A 17,350-nucleotide genomic window follows, 5' to 3' on the forward strand; every position below is an offset into this window, starting at 1 on the left:
AACAGCTGCTGCCCAGGACCATTCACTAGTCAACATTTTCAGATCCAGTTAATTGTTAAATTGGAAATCCTTGGGAGAATTTAGCATTACCAGAAAGACCATAGCCTACGGGCATCACTTCAAAGCATGGCAAGAACTTTTTCCTGGCTAGGTAGGCATAAAAGGCATAAAATGCAGATCATGTAGGTGAATATGGGAAGAGGAGGCAGGTAATATATTTGAAACCAACAGTTATCAAGAAGAAAAGTTAGTAGAGAGATAAATGAATTAGTCTTCAAACCCTTTACTATGTGAAAACAGATGTAGTGGGCCATAACATCCCTAGGGCTGTAGCATTCATTACCTGAGCAAGACAGGGCATGGAAGAATGAAACAAGCACATGACACTTGAGATATTATCAACAAAAATTTCCAAAGTTAGTTATCCTCAAATTTCCATCATGCATTCATTTAAGCTTTAGAGAAAGTAATTCACTTACCAATTGCTGTTAAAATAAATAAAAGTGTGGCAACAGCTGATGTTCCATAAAACATGGTGCTGATATTATAAGCCAGGAGATTTGTGTCATTCTGTGTGTTGGGTACTAAAACTGGTGGTAGCAAAAAGCCAACTGCAGTTCCAAGCTGAAAAACACATAGTCCTGTTAACAGCTATTATCATTAGAGAAAAAAGTAAATGCTGGCAATTAACAGAACATAAAGAGGACAGCAGGTGTTTATACAGGTGCTTTGAAAATTAAACTATTATGTTCTCTTTTTTTTTGAGACAAAGGCTCACTCTGTCACCCAGGCTGGAGTGCAGTGATGCAATCTCGGTTCACTGCAACCTGTCCCTCCCAGGTTCAAGCGATTCTCCTGCCTCAGCCTCCTGAGTAGCTGGGATTACAGGCGCACACCACCACGCCCAGCTAATTTTGTATTTTTAGGCTGGTGTCGAACTCCTGACCTCATGATCTGCCTGCCTTGGCCTCCCAAAGTGCTGGGATTACAGGTGTGAGCCACTGCACCCAGCCTAAACTACTATGTTCCAATGTCTTTTTTACTATTGTATTGTTAAAGGGAAATTGCTGACCAATAGCTTTCCTATTCAAAAAACATTTACTGAGTTCCTACCATCTGAGTGATGCTGCTCTCAAGCTGTGTAATATACAGTCCTTGCCCTGTAGATGCTTACAAAAGGGAAATAAGCATACGCAAAATAAGGCTGACAAAAGATGACCTACAGAATGAGAAAGTATTTGTAAATTATATATCTGATCAGGGTATAGCTTCCAGAATCTATAAATAACTATTACAACTCAACAACAAAAAAGCAATATCCCAATTTAAAAATTGGCAAAAAACTTGAAGAGACATTTCTCCAAAGAAGATATACAAATGGTCAATAAGCATTTGAAAACATGCCCAAATCAAAACTATAATAAGATACTACTCCTCACCAGGGAGCATGTCTACTATAATAATAATAATAGCAATAGAAAAGTGTTGGCAAGAATGTGGACAAATTGGAACCCTTGAATACTGCTGGTGAGACTATAAAATGGTGCAGCCACTGCAGACAACAGTTTGGCAGTTCCTTAATAAGTTTAACATAGAATTACCATATGACCTAGCAATTCTACCCCAGGTATATGTCCCAAAAACTGAAAACAGAAATTCAAACAAATAATTCTATATGAATGTTCACAGCAGCCCTATTCACATTACCACAAGAACCAAAAGGTGAAAATAACACAAACATTTATCAACAGATAAGTGGGTAAACAAAATGTTGTATATTCATACAATGAAATTATTCAGCTATTAAAAAGGAATGAAGTATTGATACAGTGCTACAACATGGATGAACTCTGCAAATAAGCTAAGTGACAGAAGCCAGACACAAAAGGTCACCTACTGTATGATTCCATTTATATGAAATATCCAGAACAAAACAGGTCAATCCACAGAAAGAGAAGGGAGATTAGTACTTGCCATAGGCTAGGGGAGGGGGCAATGGTGGGGAAGTGACTGTTCAGTAGGTATCGGGTCTTCTTTGGGGGTGGATAAAAATGTTTTGAAACTAGATAGAAGTAACAGTTGCACAACACTGTAAATGCACTAAATGCCACTGAATTGTTAACATTAAAATGGTTAGTTTCATGTTATGTGAATTTTACCTCAACAAAAAATATGGCTAAATATCATAATCACAACAAGAATTAAAATCAAACTATTAGGAAGTTCAATGAAGGAAGGTTTTTAGGAGGAAGATTTTTAGGAGGAAGGGCGTGAAGAGGAAGGGCCCAAGAAAGGAGTCTGAGGCACAGAGAGTCACAATTATCATATATTTCATTTGCTGCCTTACAAAAAGCTGGATAGAGAGAATACAACTGGTAATTACAAGACAGTGTGGTAATACAGAACTGTGATTGAGACCTAAAGAGTGCCAAGACTGGGAAGACCACGTAATTTACTATCCATCTAGAGCACTCTTCAGAATGAAAGGGACTTCATTAGTAATTATACCAGACAACAGGTGTACCACCTGTACTATCCCAGGCAAACTGGGACATATGATCATGGTAGCTAAGAGAGTACTTTGGGGGAGCACCTTACATAGAAATATTATTCAGCTATCAAAAAGAATGAAGTAAAAGAAATGGGGTTCAGAAAAAGTTCCTGGAAGAGCAAAGATCTGAATAAGAAATTGGAGTTAGTCAAGTGAAGAAATATTCCAAGCCAATAGGACATTACATACAAGGCCAGGAGGGAAAGGGCATGACTTGGTGAGAAACTGTAAGTATGCATAGTTCTACATAGAGCAGAGAAAGCACACGTCTGTGGGGACAGGGGTTGTGGAGACAGATAAAGCGGAAGGGCTGGCAGGAGACAGATCTGGAGGGTACCATATGTTGCATTAGTGTTTGAATTTTATCCTAAGGACAACGGAAGCCACTGCAGGGAGTAAGGATGTGCCCTGAACAGATTCACACATTGTAAAAGACCACACTGGATGAATGTGGAGAACAGAGGGAATAGGGCAAGGGCTACAGATAGGGAGGACAATTAGCAAGCTCCGGCCCAAACCAAGACAGTGGCATTAGAGATAAAGGGAAATGAGCAAGGAGAAAGCAATTTTGAGTGATGTGTTCCCATGAGATATCCAAGTAGACTACCCAGCTGGCCAGTATCCCTATGAGTCTGAAGCTCCTTTATTTATTCAACATGGTTTTAAGGAGAGTAATAAATGCCGGTGATACAGTTGTGTACCTTCAGACCACATGCCTATTTTCATGAAACTTACAATCTAATGGTGGGGATGAGAGAAGAGTAATAGGTAAGTGACATAAACGTGTAAACAATAACATATAAGACAGGGATGAGTGCTATCAGGAGAATTAAAATAATGTAAAGAGAGTGACTGGGCAACTCTAAATGGGATCAAGAAATGCTACTGAATATTTAAAACGAATTTAAACTGAGAGATGTGTGACAAAAAGAACGTAATCATGGCCGGGCGTGGTGGCTCACACCTGTAATCCCAGCACTTCGGGAGGCAGAGGTGGGCAGAGAGCTTGAGCTCAGGAGTTCGAGACTAGCATGAGCAACATGGAGAAACCCCATTTCTACAAAAAAACAAACAACAACAACAACAACAAAAACTTTATAATAGCTTCTGTCCAAACCTGCAGATGCAACCAACTCAAGTATCAGTCATAAATTGTTTTGGACACACAAACAACTATAGTTCAACCTACTCCATCTTCTGTACTTTTAGATAAGGGAAATGACTATAAAGCAATAAGCATGTAGATTCTCGTGCCTTGGCCACCTGAGTAGCTAGGATTACAGGCATGCACCACCATGCGCCACTAATTTTTGTGTATTTGGTTTTGCCATGTTGGCCAGGCCAGTCTCAAACTCCTGGCCTTGATCAAGTGATCCACCTGCCTCAGCCTCCCGAAGTGCTGAGATTACAGGCATGAGCCACCACGCCCAGCCCAGAACTTTTAGTTAGCAGTCATTTATGTGTTTCGTATGTGCCAGGCACTGTGCTGACTGCTAATATATGAAATTAAAAGGGAGCTGTTCACAATGACCTCTCAAAATGGAAACAATCTTCCCAGAATCCAATACCTTCCTTTCACAAAGAATACACTGGTGACAAAAATAATACCTACCCAAGTCTTGTTCATTACTGCATTGACAAGTTCTCTATGTTAGGCATAAACAAGCCAATACAGTTATTTATTATTATTATTATGGTTACAGTTTATTATTAGTATTATTATTTGAGACACAGTCTCACTCTTGTCACCCAAGCTGGAATGCAAAGGTGCAATCTCCACTCACCGTAACCTCCACCTCCCGGATTCAAGAGATTCTCCTGCCTCAGCCTTCTGAGTAGGTGGGACTACAGGTGCCTGCGAGCAGGCCCGGCTAATTTTTGTATTTTTAATAGAGACGGGGTTTCCCCATGTTGCCCAGGCTGGTCTGGAACTCCTAACTTCAAGTGATCCACCCACCTCGGCCTCCCAAAGTGGTGGGATTACAGGTGTGTGCCACTGCACCCGGCCCAGTTAATTATTTTATAGGTAATTTTCTAAGCAAGATGACAAGGTGGTTTGGAAAATTATGTCCTTACAAAGAAATTTATAGCCCTCTTCAATCCAAGACAGTCCGGAAGTCTATTTAACGGCCTTATCTCCTCTTTTATGGCCTCCTGGGGCAGTTCATCCATACAGGCCATAGTTCTCACGGCCTATGACATTTTCTGTCTTCTAAGGATCTTTCATCTACCACTCCAGCCCTTACCTGATTGCCCAGCACGGCGGTGGCACAAGCTGTGGACACCTCTTTGGGCCCAAACCACACTGAGGCGATGCGGGAGGGCAAGCCCAGGATGAATACCTGGGCCACGGAGCACAGGCACTGGCCCAACATGGTGACCCAGAAGAGATGCTGCTGCACACTGCCGCACTTGATCCAGGCACCCAGGCAGTTGAGGCCGGAGCCCAGCAGGGCGGTGAGCCGCAGGCCTCCGGTGTCCAGCAGCCAGGTGGCCGGGAAGATGAGGGGCACGTAGGCCAGCATGTACACCATGGACAGCCAGTCGATGCGCAGCAAGGTGACACCGTAGAAGCCCCCGAAGACGTTGCTGATGATGCTGTACTGGATCCACTGAAAGGCGTTTACCAGCGAGTACAGGCTGAAGATCAGGAGCACCACGAAGCGCTGCGGGGAGAGCGCCGTCCGGGGCAGCGGGGTGCTCTCGGCCCCCGGGGTCTCCGCTCCCGCGCCCGCAGGCAGCAGCCGGGCCTGGGTCTCCTCTTCTGGAGCCAGAGGAGTCTGAGACCCGCCCAGAACTCCCGAGGCGGCAGCGAGGCTGTCCCGGGGGCCCCCGTTCACCGGGAAGGTGCCCGCTTTAGGCCCGTTCTGCGGCTCCACGCTCTCCTTCCCAGCGGGCGCGCCCGTCCGCAACGGAAGGTATCCTTTCGCGAGCGGGTGTCCGGGCGCCACCGCCGCCCCCTCCTCATCGTCTGGCCGCGCCATATCCCTGGCTCCCGGGCGCCACCTCGCTCCCCCACTCCCCGACTCCGCTCCCCGGGTCCACAGCCCGAGGTCCTTCTGGGACCCCACCTCCACCCCTCGGCCCACCGCTCCTTCCCCGGTGGCGCGCGCCACGAACCGCAATCCGCGCTGCCGCGTGAACAGGTGAAGGCGTCCTCCCCGGCACCGCGCAGCAGTCACCCCTCGTCTGGTCCCGCCCCTAGAGTCGCGCGTCCCGCATGACGACGGCCCTCCGGCCAGTCAGCGCACACCTTTGCCCGGCGCGAGAGCCAATCGGGGAGCTGCCGGGCGCGAACTGAGGGAGGCGGGGGAGGAAAGCGGGCTGGGAGCATTTGCTGACGTTTCCCTGCCCGGAAGAATGCATGGCCCGGGGTCCCTTGCACCTGAGGGTGGGCGGGAGGCGGCCCCGCGGGTTGTGTTGCTGGAAGAAGGGGTCTCGATTCAGACCCCAAGAGAGGGTTTTTGGGTCTACCGCAGGGAAGAATTGGAGGCGAGTCACAAGGCGCAGTAAAGGAAGCAAGTTTATTGGCATCTACTCCGTTACAGAGTCGCAAGTCCTCAGACTGCAAGAGGAGGAACTCCCGTCCTTCCGTAGTGTCACTACTTAGAGGCAACTGTGAGGTGCTGTGATTAAACGTGGAATGTGCTGATGTGACCACTAAAGGTAGAGGCTGTTGGTGCACTAATGACCATTAATCCTTCAACCTAAGCCTGCGCATTGACCTTGTCTCTGAGTAGAGGGCTGGGTCGGGCTCAGTGGCGACTTCTGTAATCCCAGCACTGTGGAAGGCCGGACAGGAGGCTCCCTTGAGCCCAGGAGTTCGAGACCAGCCTGGGCAACATATTGAGATGCCATCTATTTGGGAAAAAAAAAAAAAAAAAAAAAAAACCCAGCCAGGCGTGGTGATGCATGCCTGTAGTCCCAGCTACTCGGGAGGCTGAGTCAGGAGAATTACGTGAACCTGGGAGGCGGAGGTTGCAGTGAGCTGAGATAGCAACACACTGCCCTCCAGCCTGGGTGACAGAGTGAGACCTTGTCAAAAAAAAAAAAAAAAAAAAAAATTTAGGACATCTGGACATTTCACAGACTTGGTGAGAGAAGTCCTGCATGGTCATAAATATTGTGTAATTATAATTGCTGGTCAGCTTAGAATGCGGCTATTTTCAGACCTTTAGCATTAACCTTATAGGTGCCCTGTGAGTGCCTAGTTATTCACTTTAATATGCAGTCGCTCTGGTTGTGTTTTATTAAACCAGATGCCTGGTAAGCAGTGGCTTCTCTAACAAGTGGGCAGCTTGGAACTGGGAACGAGAGAGCCACCGAAACAGAATGAGGGAGACAAAGAAGTGGGCATCACCCCCAGCTCCACAAGGGCTTCCCAAGGTCGCTGTACCGTACGCAGGCCCAGGACGAACTTTATTCTTGCCCCAGCATCGTTGTCCATCTCAGTGAGACCCTGGCTTTAGGGCAGACAGGACCACGTTTCATAAATTCATACTGTCCCAGCAGAAGAATAATGCCAGAAAGCGTTCCAGTACAACCAGAGAAAGAGAATCCATGAGAAATCTGCCCTTGTGAAGTTGGAATCCCCTCAGCCTCACCCCGCTGACTTGAATGAAGTGACTGAGACGGGCTGTGATGGAGCAGATCTGTTTGCTCGACCTTCTCCCTTGGACCAACACATGTAGTTAATAGTTATTGGACATGCACATTCAGTGGGTCCAGTGGGTTCCAGGTACCAAACTTGTGTTGAATGGTATGTGCCAGACACTGTCTTGAGATCTGGGGAACAAAAAAATAAAAACGAGACATCCAGAGCACAGAAGCCTTGCGGTCTTCCTGGACTAGAGAAAATTCAGCCCTTCTGCTTCTTGGGAAGGTTTATTCGGGAAAAGAAAAAGAAAGAAAGAAAGAGACCCCAAATAATTTGTTATTAAATTGAAGTTGAAACTAGGTGTATATAGTACAAGAGTTCTTACCATGCATGCATTTAATCTTAAAAAGTGCTGATATCTAGAACCCTAAAACCCTGCACTTTTTTATTGCCTCTTACATTATTATTTTGGTCATGTATGAAATATTTCAGGCATCTCTCGGTACAGGTGAAATGCTACATGTTCTAAACTAAGGAATAAGTGCATTATAATGTCTTCCTTGGCCAAACTGTATAAATTGCCACCCCCGACCCCCACCCTGCCAACATCCCTTCCCTGCTTTTTTTCTTTCTTTCCTAGTGCTTACCTTCACCTAAAATGTCCTATATTTTTACTTATTTTTTTCTAGTTTCCTTCCTTCCTCCTTCCTTCCTTCCTTCTTTCCTTCCTTCCTTCCTTCTTTCCTTCCTTCCTTCCTTCTTTCCTTCCTTCCTTCCTTCCTTTTCTTTCTTTCGTCTTGCTCTGTCCCAGGCTGAAGTACAGTGGTGTGATCTCGGCTCATTGCAACCTCTGCTCACTGCAGCCTCCGCCTCCCAGGTGCAAGTGATTCTTCTGCCTCAGCCTCCCGAGTAGCTGGAATTAAAGGCCTGCACCATCATGCCTGTCTAATTTTTGTATTTTTTTTTAGTAGAGATGGGGTTTCACAACATTGGCCAGGCTGGTCTCGAACTCCTGACCTCGTGATCCACCCACCTTGGCCTCCCAAAGTGCTGGGATTACAGGCCCGAGCCACCATACCCGGCCTCTCTCTCTCTCTCTCTCTCTCTCTCTCTCTCTCTCTCTCTCTCTCTCTCTCTCTCTCCCTCCCTCCCTCCTCGGCTGACCACCAAGCCTGAGTGCTTTTTGTATTTTTTGTAGAGATGGGGTTTTGCCACATTGCTCAGATTGGTCTCAAGTGATCAGCTCACTTTGGCCTCCCAAAGTGCTAGGATTACAGGCGTGAGCCATTGTGCCGGTCCTTTTTCCGGTTATTTTCTCCCTGTCCACTAGAATGTGAGTTCCATAAGGGCAGGGCTGAAAGTTTTGTTGCTTTTTGCTACTGCTACTATTTTTCAAGAATTTGTAACCAGTGTACTTTGTGCGAGTACCTAGCACATAGTAGGTGTTCAATAAATATTTACTGAGTACAGCTAATGAGCACTGAATTACCGTGAATATTTTAAATAATTGCTTCCTTTGTAAAGAAATGTATTTCTTCTCTCCTCCCAACTGCTGCTGCATCGTCATCATGGACACCAGCCACGTGCAGCCTGTCTAGCTGACCAGGGTCACCACGGTCCTGGGCAGAACCAGCTCTCAGGGACAGTACACGCAGGAATTTGTGGACGACACAAGCCACTCCATCATCCACAGTTTAAAAGGCTCCGTGCGCAAGGGCTGTGTGCTCACCCTGTTGGAGTCAGAGCAAGAGGCCTGGAGGTTGCACTGAGCTTGGCTGCTCACTGGGTCTTGAATATTGGGTTCGACCACTTGGTCCGTGAGAGTGCTGTGCCATGACCTGCTCCTTTATTTATTTTTTGCCAGCCACACAGGAATTGAGATACGCATTTAAATAAAGTGTTTGTGTTCCAAATTAGAAAGAAAAGAGAAAGAGAGAAAGAAAGAAAGAGAGAGAGAGAGAAAGAGAGAGAAAGAGAGAGAGAGGGAGGAAGGAAGGAAGGAAGGAAGGAATAAAGGAGGGAGGAAAGAAGGAAGGAAATCTTTTTTTTTTCTTATTTTTTATTTATTTATTTTTTTGACACGGAGTTTCGCTCTTGTCACCCAGGCTGGAGTGCAGTGACACGATCTCAGCTCACTGCAACCTCTGTCTCCTGGGTTCAAGTGATTCTCCCTCCTTAGCCTCCCAAGTAGCTGGGATTACAGATGCCCACCACCATGTGCAATCTATTTCTTAAAAAAAAAAATATCTTGGCCGGGCGCGGTGGCTCACGCCTGTAATCCCAGCACGTTGGGAGGCTGAGGCAGGTGGATCACGAGGTCAGGAGATCGAGACCATCCTGGCTAACGTGGTGAAACGCCATCTCTACTAAAAATACAAAAAATTAGCCAGGTGTGGGGGTGGGCGCCTGTAATCCCAGCTATTTGGGAGGCTGAGGCAGAAGAGTGACTTGAACCTGGGAGGCAGAGCTTGCAGTGAGCTGAGATCGCACCACTGCACTCCAGCCTGGGTGACAGAGCGCGACTCCGTCTCAAAAAAAAAAAAAAAAAAAAAAAAAAAAAAAAAAAAAAGTCTTGCAAACTTCCAGAAGGAAGGGAAGGAGGGAGGGAAATATCTTTCTTTCTCTTTTTCCTTCTTTCTTTTTTTTTGGCAGAGTTTTGCTCTTGGAGTCCAGGCTGGAGTGCAATGGCGAAATCTCAGCTCACTGCAACCTCTGCCTCCAGGGTTCAAGTGATTCTCCTGCCTCAGCCTCCCAAGTAGCTGGGATTACAGGTACCCGCCACCACACCCGGCTAATTTTTATATTTTTAGTAGAGACAGGGTTTCTCCATGCTGGTCAGGCTGGTCTCAAACTCCCAACCTCAGGTGATCCACCTGCCTCAGCCTCCCAAAGTGCTGGGGTTACAGGCGTGAGCCACCGTGCCCGGCCGCCATTCTAATTTCTTAATCTTGTCTTCTTTCTCTGGCTTCAGTGGTAGATACTTATTAACCAGTTTAAACATGAGTCATAATTTATATCAAATGTTTGGATGTATAACATAGAATGAACCTTAATCTCTGTCAAAAAAGATACTGCTGGGAGCATCATTTGGCTAGGAGTCAGATGAGATTGAGCTACTTTATGGGTGTGGAATGCCAAGTTAGAGAGATCTGAATAAGTAAGACTTCAGCAATATGAGACCTGGACAGCATCCAGGAGCCAAGGTCCAAGATGCTAATAGGAGTGATGTAGCTGTCCCTGAACAAAGGTTTCCCACAGTTTACGAGCCTCAGAGGTTAAGATACAAACCAGAACAATGCTATTGGATATGCAATCCGTAATGTTTCATGGGGAGGTGGGTAGATTTGGGCAGCCTTGCCTTCAGTTTACTCCTGCTAGCACCAGACTTGGTCCACCTGAGCAGCAGAGGCTATATGGTTCTATTCTGTGAAAAGACCAAGTTGGAAATGGAGGAGTAGAGGAGAAGGCTGGAAATCAGAATTCTCCCACATGTATTCTTCCCTCCATTGAGACATTTTATTTGTATGTATTTATTTATTCCTAAAAAAAGAAAAAAGTCCCAGGATTTTTTCTCCTATGTTCTTGTCTTGTTTCTTCTCGGTCCATGATGCCAGTTGAGGTCATCAGTACAGCAAAACCAAACTGGTGAGATGGCAACAAATTATTCTGTCACTTTTCTAATCTTTTTTTTTTTTTTTTTTTTTTGAGATGGAGTCTTGCTCTTGGCACCCAGTCTGGAGTGCAATGGCAAGGTCTTGACTCACTGCAACCTTCGCCTCCCGGGTTCAAGAGATTCTCCTGCCTCAGACTCCCGAGTAGCTGGGATTATGGTGCCCACACCATGCTCAGCTAATTTTTGTATTTTTAGTAGAGATGGGGTTTCACCGTGTTGGCCAGGCTGGTCTCGAATTCCTGACTTCAAGTGATCTGCAGGCCTCGGCCTCCCAAAGTGCTGAGATTACAAGCGTGAGCCACTGCACCCGGCCCAGTTTTCTAGATCTTTGAATTGCACATCAAATCTGAAGCTGATTGCTCCACACTTGTTTAACCTGCCTATGAGGTTCACAACAATTTTCCCAGCTCTGAGATCATCAATGACTTTTAATTCACCAATATAACCATGCTTCATCATCACAGTTAGAAACCAGACCATGACTTTGGAACATGACCTGATAAGAACCTGGCGTTTGGGTATCTTTTTGGCATTCATGCACACCATTATGGTGGCACAGAAAGATGATGGAAACTATTTGTACGTTTTTGTGTAAAGCTACTAGAGATTTAATTCTGCAACAGCAGAGCTTCCTGCCCTAAAACATCTCTGAGGATTTGCTAAGGCAGATCCTGCCTTTCATGTCTGCTTAAAATTTACCTGTTGCGTGGTTTAAATATAACCAATGTCAAATCACAACTAAATTTTCCATGTTACATCTGGTTCTTATTCCTTTGGGCATTATTTAATTTATCACATTAGCTAGTTGACATGTTGGCTTTAAGATCACGAGATTCAGGCTGGCCAAGGTGACTAACAGCTGTAATCCCAGCACTTTGGGAGGCCGAGGCTGATGGATCACCTGAGGTCAGGAGTTCAACACCAGCCTGACCAACATGGTGAACCCCTGTCTCTACTAAAAATACAAAATTAGCCAGCCAGTACTAGCAATTTTAAAACTGTCACTTTCTTTTACAATTTTTAATTGCTTAATTTGAATGGATTGAAACGTACTATCTCTCTTCAACCCCACTTCCCATATCCAGAATTGATCCAGGTTTTTAGAGCCTAAAGGCTTAATTTGGGGATGGAGGTGTTATTTAAGAAACTAACATCAAAATTAAAATTTAAAATGAGGTTGGGTGTGGTGGCTTACGCCTGTAATCCCAGCACTTTGGAAGACCGGGGCAGGTGCATTGCCTGAGCTCAGGAGTTCAAGACCAACCTGGGCAACGTGGCGAAACCCCTTCTCTACCAAAAAAATACAGAATTTAGCTGGGTGTGGTGGCACATACCTGTAGTCCTAGCTACCTGAGAGGCTGAGGTGGGAGGATCGCTTGAGCCCAGGAGGTCAAGGCTACAATAAGCTGAGATCACGCCACTGAGATCACGTTACTCCATCCTAGGCAACAGAGTGAGGCCTTATCTTTAAAAAAAAAAAAAAAAGAGGTAGAGAGAGATACAAGCCTTCAGAGACCCTCATACTAACTTAATGGTAAATCTACCTCTGCTTACCCCTCCCACCTGTAGGAACTAATATCTTCATTTCCAGATTTACTCTGAAAAAACTGTGCAACTGCTTCACATGTTTCCTCTTCATTCACTACTTTGGAACTCACTGAAACTCTGATGAAAGAATTGAGTCAAAAAAAAAAAAAAAATAGACCTCCTTCCCAGCCCTGGCCCCGTCCAGAGCATATACTACAAAGGAGTCTTTTTTTTTTCTTGTATTTTAAGTTCTAGGGTACATGTGCACAACGTGCAGGTTTGTTACATATGTATACATGTGCCATGTTGGTGTGCTGCACTCCTCAACTCGTCAGCACCCATCGACTCATCATTTACATCAGGTATAACTCCCAATGCCATCCCTCCCCCTTCTCCCGTCCCCACAATAGGCCCCGGTGTGTGATGTTCTCCTTCCCGTGTCCAAGCGATCTCATTGTTCAATTCCCACCTATGAGTGAGAACATGCGGTGTTTGGTTTTCTGTTCTTGCGATAGTTTGCTGAGAATGATGGTTTCCAGCTGCATCCATGTCCCTACAAAGGACACGAACTCATGCTTTTTTATGGCTGCATTGTATTCCATGGTGTGTGTGTGCCACATTTTCTTAATCCAGCCTGTCACTGATGGACATTTGGGTTGATTCCAAGTCTTTGCTATTGTGAATAGTGCCGCAATAAACATACATGTGCATGTGTCTTTATAGCAGCATGATTTATAATCCTCTGGGTATATACCCAGTAATGGGATGGCTGAATCATATGGTATTTCTAGTTCTAGATCCTTGAGGAATTGCCATACTGTTTTCCACAATGGTTGAACTAGTTTATAATCCCACCAACAGTGTAAAAGTGTTCCTATTTCTCCACATCCTGTCCAGCACCTGTTGTTTCCTGACTTTTTAATGGTTGCCATTCTAACTGGTGTGAGATGGTACCTCATTGTGGTTTTGATTTGCATTTCTCTGATGGCCAGTGATGACGAGCATTTTTTCGTGTGTCTGTTGGCTCTATGAATGTCTTCTTTTGAGAAATGTCTGTTGATATCCCTTCCCCACTTTTTGATGGGGTTGTTTGTTTTTTTCTTGTAAATTTGTTTGAGTTCTTTGTAGGTTCTGGATATTAGCCCTTTGTCAGATGAGTAGATTGCAAAAATTTTCTCCCATTCTGTAGGTTGCCTGTTCACTCTGATGGTAGTTTCTTTTGCTGTGCAGAAGCTCTTTAGTTTAATTAGATCCTATTTGTCAATTGTGGCTTTTGTTGCCATTGCTTTTGGTGTTTTAGACATGAAGTCCTTGCCCATGCCTATGTCCTGAATGGTATTACCTAGGTTTTCTTCTAGGGTTTTTATGGTATTAGGTCTAACATTTAAGTCTCTAATCCATCTTGAATTAATTTTCATATAAGGAGTGAGGAAAGGATCCAGTTTCAGCTTTCTACTTATGGCTAGCCAGTTTTCCCAGCACCATTTATTAAATAGGGAATCCTTTCCCCATTTCTTGTTTCTCTCAGGTTTGTCAAAGATCAGATGGCTGTAGATGTGTGGTATTATTTCTGAGGACTCTGTTCTGTTCCATTGGTCTATATCTCTGTTTTGGTACCAGTACCATGCTGTTTTGGTTACTGCAGCCTTGTAGCATAGTTTGAAGTCAGGTAGCGTGATGCCTCCAGCTTTGTTCTTATGACTTAGGATTGCCTTGGCAATGTGGGCTCTTTTCTGGTTCCATATGAACTTTAAAGCAGTTTTTTCCAATTCTGTGAAGAAACTCATTGGTAGCTTGATGGGGATGGCATTGAATCTATAAATTACCTTGGTAAGTATGGCCATTTTCATGATATTGATTCTTCCTATCCATGAGCATGGTATGTTCTTCCATTTGTTTGTGTCCTCTTTCATTTCACTGAGCAGTGGTTTGTAGGTCTCCTTGAAGAGGTCCTTTACATCCCTTGTAAGTTGGATTCCTAGGTATTTTATTCTCTTTGAAGCTATTGTGAATGGGAGTTCATTCATGATTTGGCTTTCTGTTTGTCTGTTACTGGTGTATAAGAATGTTTGTGATTTTTGCACATTAATTTTGTATCCTGAGATTTTGCTGAAGTTGCTTATCAGCTTAAGGAGATTTTGGGCTGAGATGATGGGGTTTTCTAAATATACAATCATGTCATCTGCAAACAGGGACAATTTGACTTCTTCTTTTCCTAACTGAATACCCTTGATTTCTTTCTCTTGCCTGATTGCCCTAGCCAGAACTTCCAACACTATGTTGAATAGGAGTGGTGTGAGAGGGCATCCCTGTCTTGTGCCAGTTTTCAAAGGGAATTTTTCCAGTTTTTGCCCAATCAGTATGATATTGGCTGTGGGTTTGTCATAAATAACTCTTATTATTTTGAGAAACATTCCATCAATACCGAATTTATTGAGAGTTTTTAGCATGAAGGACTGTTGAATTTTGTCAAAGGCCTTTTCTGCATCTATTGAGTTAATTATGTGGTTTTTGTCTTTGGTTCTGTTTATATGCTGGATTACGTTTATTGATTTGCGTATGTTGAACCAGCCTTGCATCCCAAGGATGAAGCCCACTTGATCATGGTGGATAAGCTTTTTGATGTGCTCCTGGATTCAGTTTGCCAGTATTTTATTGAGGATTTTTGTGTGGATGTTCATCAGGGATATTGGTGTAAAATTCTCTTTTTTTGTTGTGTCTCTGCCAGGCTTTGGTATCAGGATGATGTTGGCCTCATAAAATGAGTTAGGGAAGATTCCCTCCTTTTCTATTGATTGGAATAGTTTCAGAAGGAATGGTACCAATTCCTCTTTGTACCTCTGGTAGAATTCGCCTGTGAATCCGTCTGGTCCTGGACTTTTTTTGGTTGGTAGGCTATTAATTATTACTTCAATTTCAGAGTCTGCTATTGGTCTATTCAGGGTTTTAACTTCTTCCTGGTTTAGTCTTGGGAGAGTGTAAGTGTCCAGGAAATTATCCATTTCTTCTAGGTTTTCTAGTTTATTTGCATAGAGGTGTTTATAGTATTCTCTGATGGTAGTTTGTATTTCTGTGGGATCAGTGGTGATATCCCCTTTATCATTTTTTATTGCGTCTATTTGATTCTTCTCTCTTTTCTTCTTTATTAGTCTTGCTAGCGGTCTATCAACTTTGTTGATCTTTTCAAAAAACCAGCTCCTGGATTCATTGATTTTTTGGAGGGTTTTCTGTGTCTCTATCTCCTTCAGTTCTGCTCTGATCTTAGTTATTTCTTGCCTTCTGCTAGCTTTTGAATGTGTTTGCTGTTGCTTCTCCAGTTCTTTTAATTGTGATGTTAGGGTGTCAATTTTAGATCTTTCCTGCTTTCTCTTGTGGGCATTTAGTGCTATCAATTTCCCTCTACACACTGTTTTAAATGTGTCCCAGAGATTCTGGTATATTGTATCTTTGTTCTCATTGGTTTCAAAGAACATCTTTATTTCTTCCTACATTTCGTTATGTACCCAGTAGTCATTCAGGAGCAAGTTGTTCAGTTTCCATGTAGTTGAGAGGTTTTGATTGAATTTCTTAGTCCTGAGTTCTAGTTTGATTGCACTGTAGTCTGAAAGACAGTTTATTATAATTTCTGTTCTTTTACATTTGCTGAGGAGTGCTTTACTTCCAACTATGTGGTCAATTTTGGAATAAGTGCAATGTGGTGCTGAGAAGAATGTATATTCTGTTGATTTGGGGTGGAGAGTTCTGTAGATGTCTATTAGGTCTGCTTGGTGCAGAGTTGAGTTCAATTCCTGGATATCCTTGTTAACTTTCTGTCTCATTGCTCTGTCTAATGTTGACAGTGGGGTGTTGAAGTCTCCCATTATTATTGTATGGGTGTCTAAGTCTCTTTGTAAGTCTCTAAGGACTTGCTTTATGAATCTGGGTGCTCCTGTATTGGGTGCATATATATTTAGGATAGTTAGGTCTTCCTGTTGAATTGATCCCTTTACCATTATGTAATGGCCTTCTTTGTCTCTTTTAATCTTTGATGGTTTGAAGTCTGTTTTTTCAGAGACTAGGATTGCAATCCCTGCTTTTTTTTGTTCTCCATTTGCTTGGTAGATCTTCCTCCATCCCTTTATTTTGAGCCTATGTGTGTCTCTGCATGTGAGATGGGTCTCCTGAATACAGCAAACTGATGGGTCTTGACTCTTTATCCAATTTGTCAGTCCATGTCTTTTAATTGGAGCATTTAGTCCATTTACATTTAAGGTTAATATTGTTATGTGTGAACTTGATCCTGTCATTGTGGTATTAGCTGGTTATTTTGCTTGTTAGTTGATGTAGTTTCTTCCTAGCATCGATGGTCTTTACATTTTGGCATGTTTTTGCAATGGCTGGTACCGGTTGTTCTTTTCCATGTTTAGTGCTTCCTTCAGGGTCTCTTGTAGGGCAGGCCTGGTGGTGACAAAATCTCTAAGCATTTCCTTGTCTGTAAAGGATTTTATTTCTCCTTCACTTATGAAACTTGGTTTGGCTGGATATGAAATTCTGGGTTGAAAATTCTTTTCTTTAAGAATGTTGAATATTGGCCCCTACTCTCTTCTGGCTTGTAGAGTTTCTGCCGAGAGATCTGCTGTTAGTCTGATAGGCTTCCCTTTGTGGGTAACCCAACCTTTCTCTACAGAGGAGTCTTAAGGGGTTTGTATGCTTAGAGTTGAGAAATCAAATAGCTCCTGAAAACTGTAATTAGAGGAAATTCCATATGGAGACAGGCCACAAGGAGAACTCAAGCCCTTGTAAACCAAAAATGAAATATTCTAAGCCCCCATTTACTAAACAGATTCAACCTCCCACTTCCACCTCCCAAATAGCTGGGATTACAGGCGCATGCAACCATGCCCGGCAAATGTTTGTGTTTTTTGTATAGATGGGGTTTCGCCATGTTGGCCAGGCTGGTCTCGAACTCCTGACCTCAAGTGATCTGTCTGCCTCACCCTCCCGAAGTGCTGGAATTAGTGAG

The 17,350-nt window shown here is 43.9% G+C and overlaps 2 protein-coding genes and 1 pseudogene across 4 annotated transcripts in view; 2 read left to right on the top strand and 1 right to left on the bottom strand.

Annotated features, from left to right (window-relative positions):
- The window catches only part of FLVCR1 (feline leukemia virus subgroup C cellular receptor 1), a 33,530-nt gene extending 27,776 nt beyond the window's left edge, over positions 1–5,754 (bottom strand). For all 3 annotated transcript variants that reach the window (XR_004058951.1, XR_004058952.1, XM_010372938.2), the window contains exons 1-2: positions 4,798–5,754; positions 480–624 (exon numbers count right to left, since the gene is read on the bottom strand). Coding sequence is in view for 1 of the 3 variants with exons in the window: in XM_010372938.2 (XP_010371240.1) it covers positions 480–624; positions 4,798–5,535 (883 nt within the window). In the remaining 2 variants the exon portion in view is untranslated. The remainder of the gene's footprint in view (positions 1–479; positions 625–4,797) is intronic.
- A 222-nt stretch (positions 5,755–5,976) lies between these two features.
- Positions 5,977–17,350, top strand: part of SPATA45 (spermatogenesis associated 45) — a 30,968-nt gene continuing 19,594 nt past the window's right edge. Inside the window, exon 1 of the mRNA XM_030936267.1 lies at positions 5,977–6,174. The gene's annotated coding sequence lies outside the window, so the exon portion shown is untranslated. The remainder of the gene's footprint in view (positions 6,175–17,350) is intronic.
- On the top strand, positions 8,717–8,917 carry LOC115898996 (annotated as a pseudogene).

This window comes from Rhinopithecus roxellana, chromosome 8 (genome assembly GCF_007565055.1).
Source record: "Rhinopithecus roxellana isolate Shanxi Qingling chromosome 8, ASM756505v1, whole genome shotgun sequence".
NCBI lineage: Eukaryota > Metazoa > Chordata > Mammalia > Primates > Cercopithecidae > Rhinopithecus > Rhinopithecus roxellana.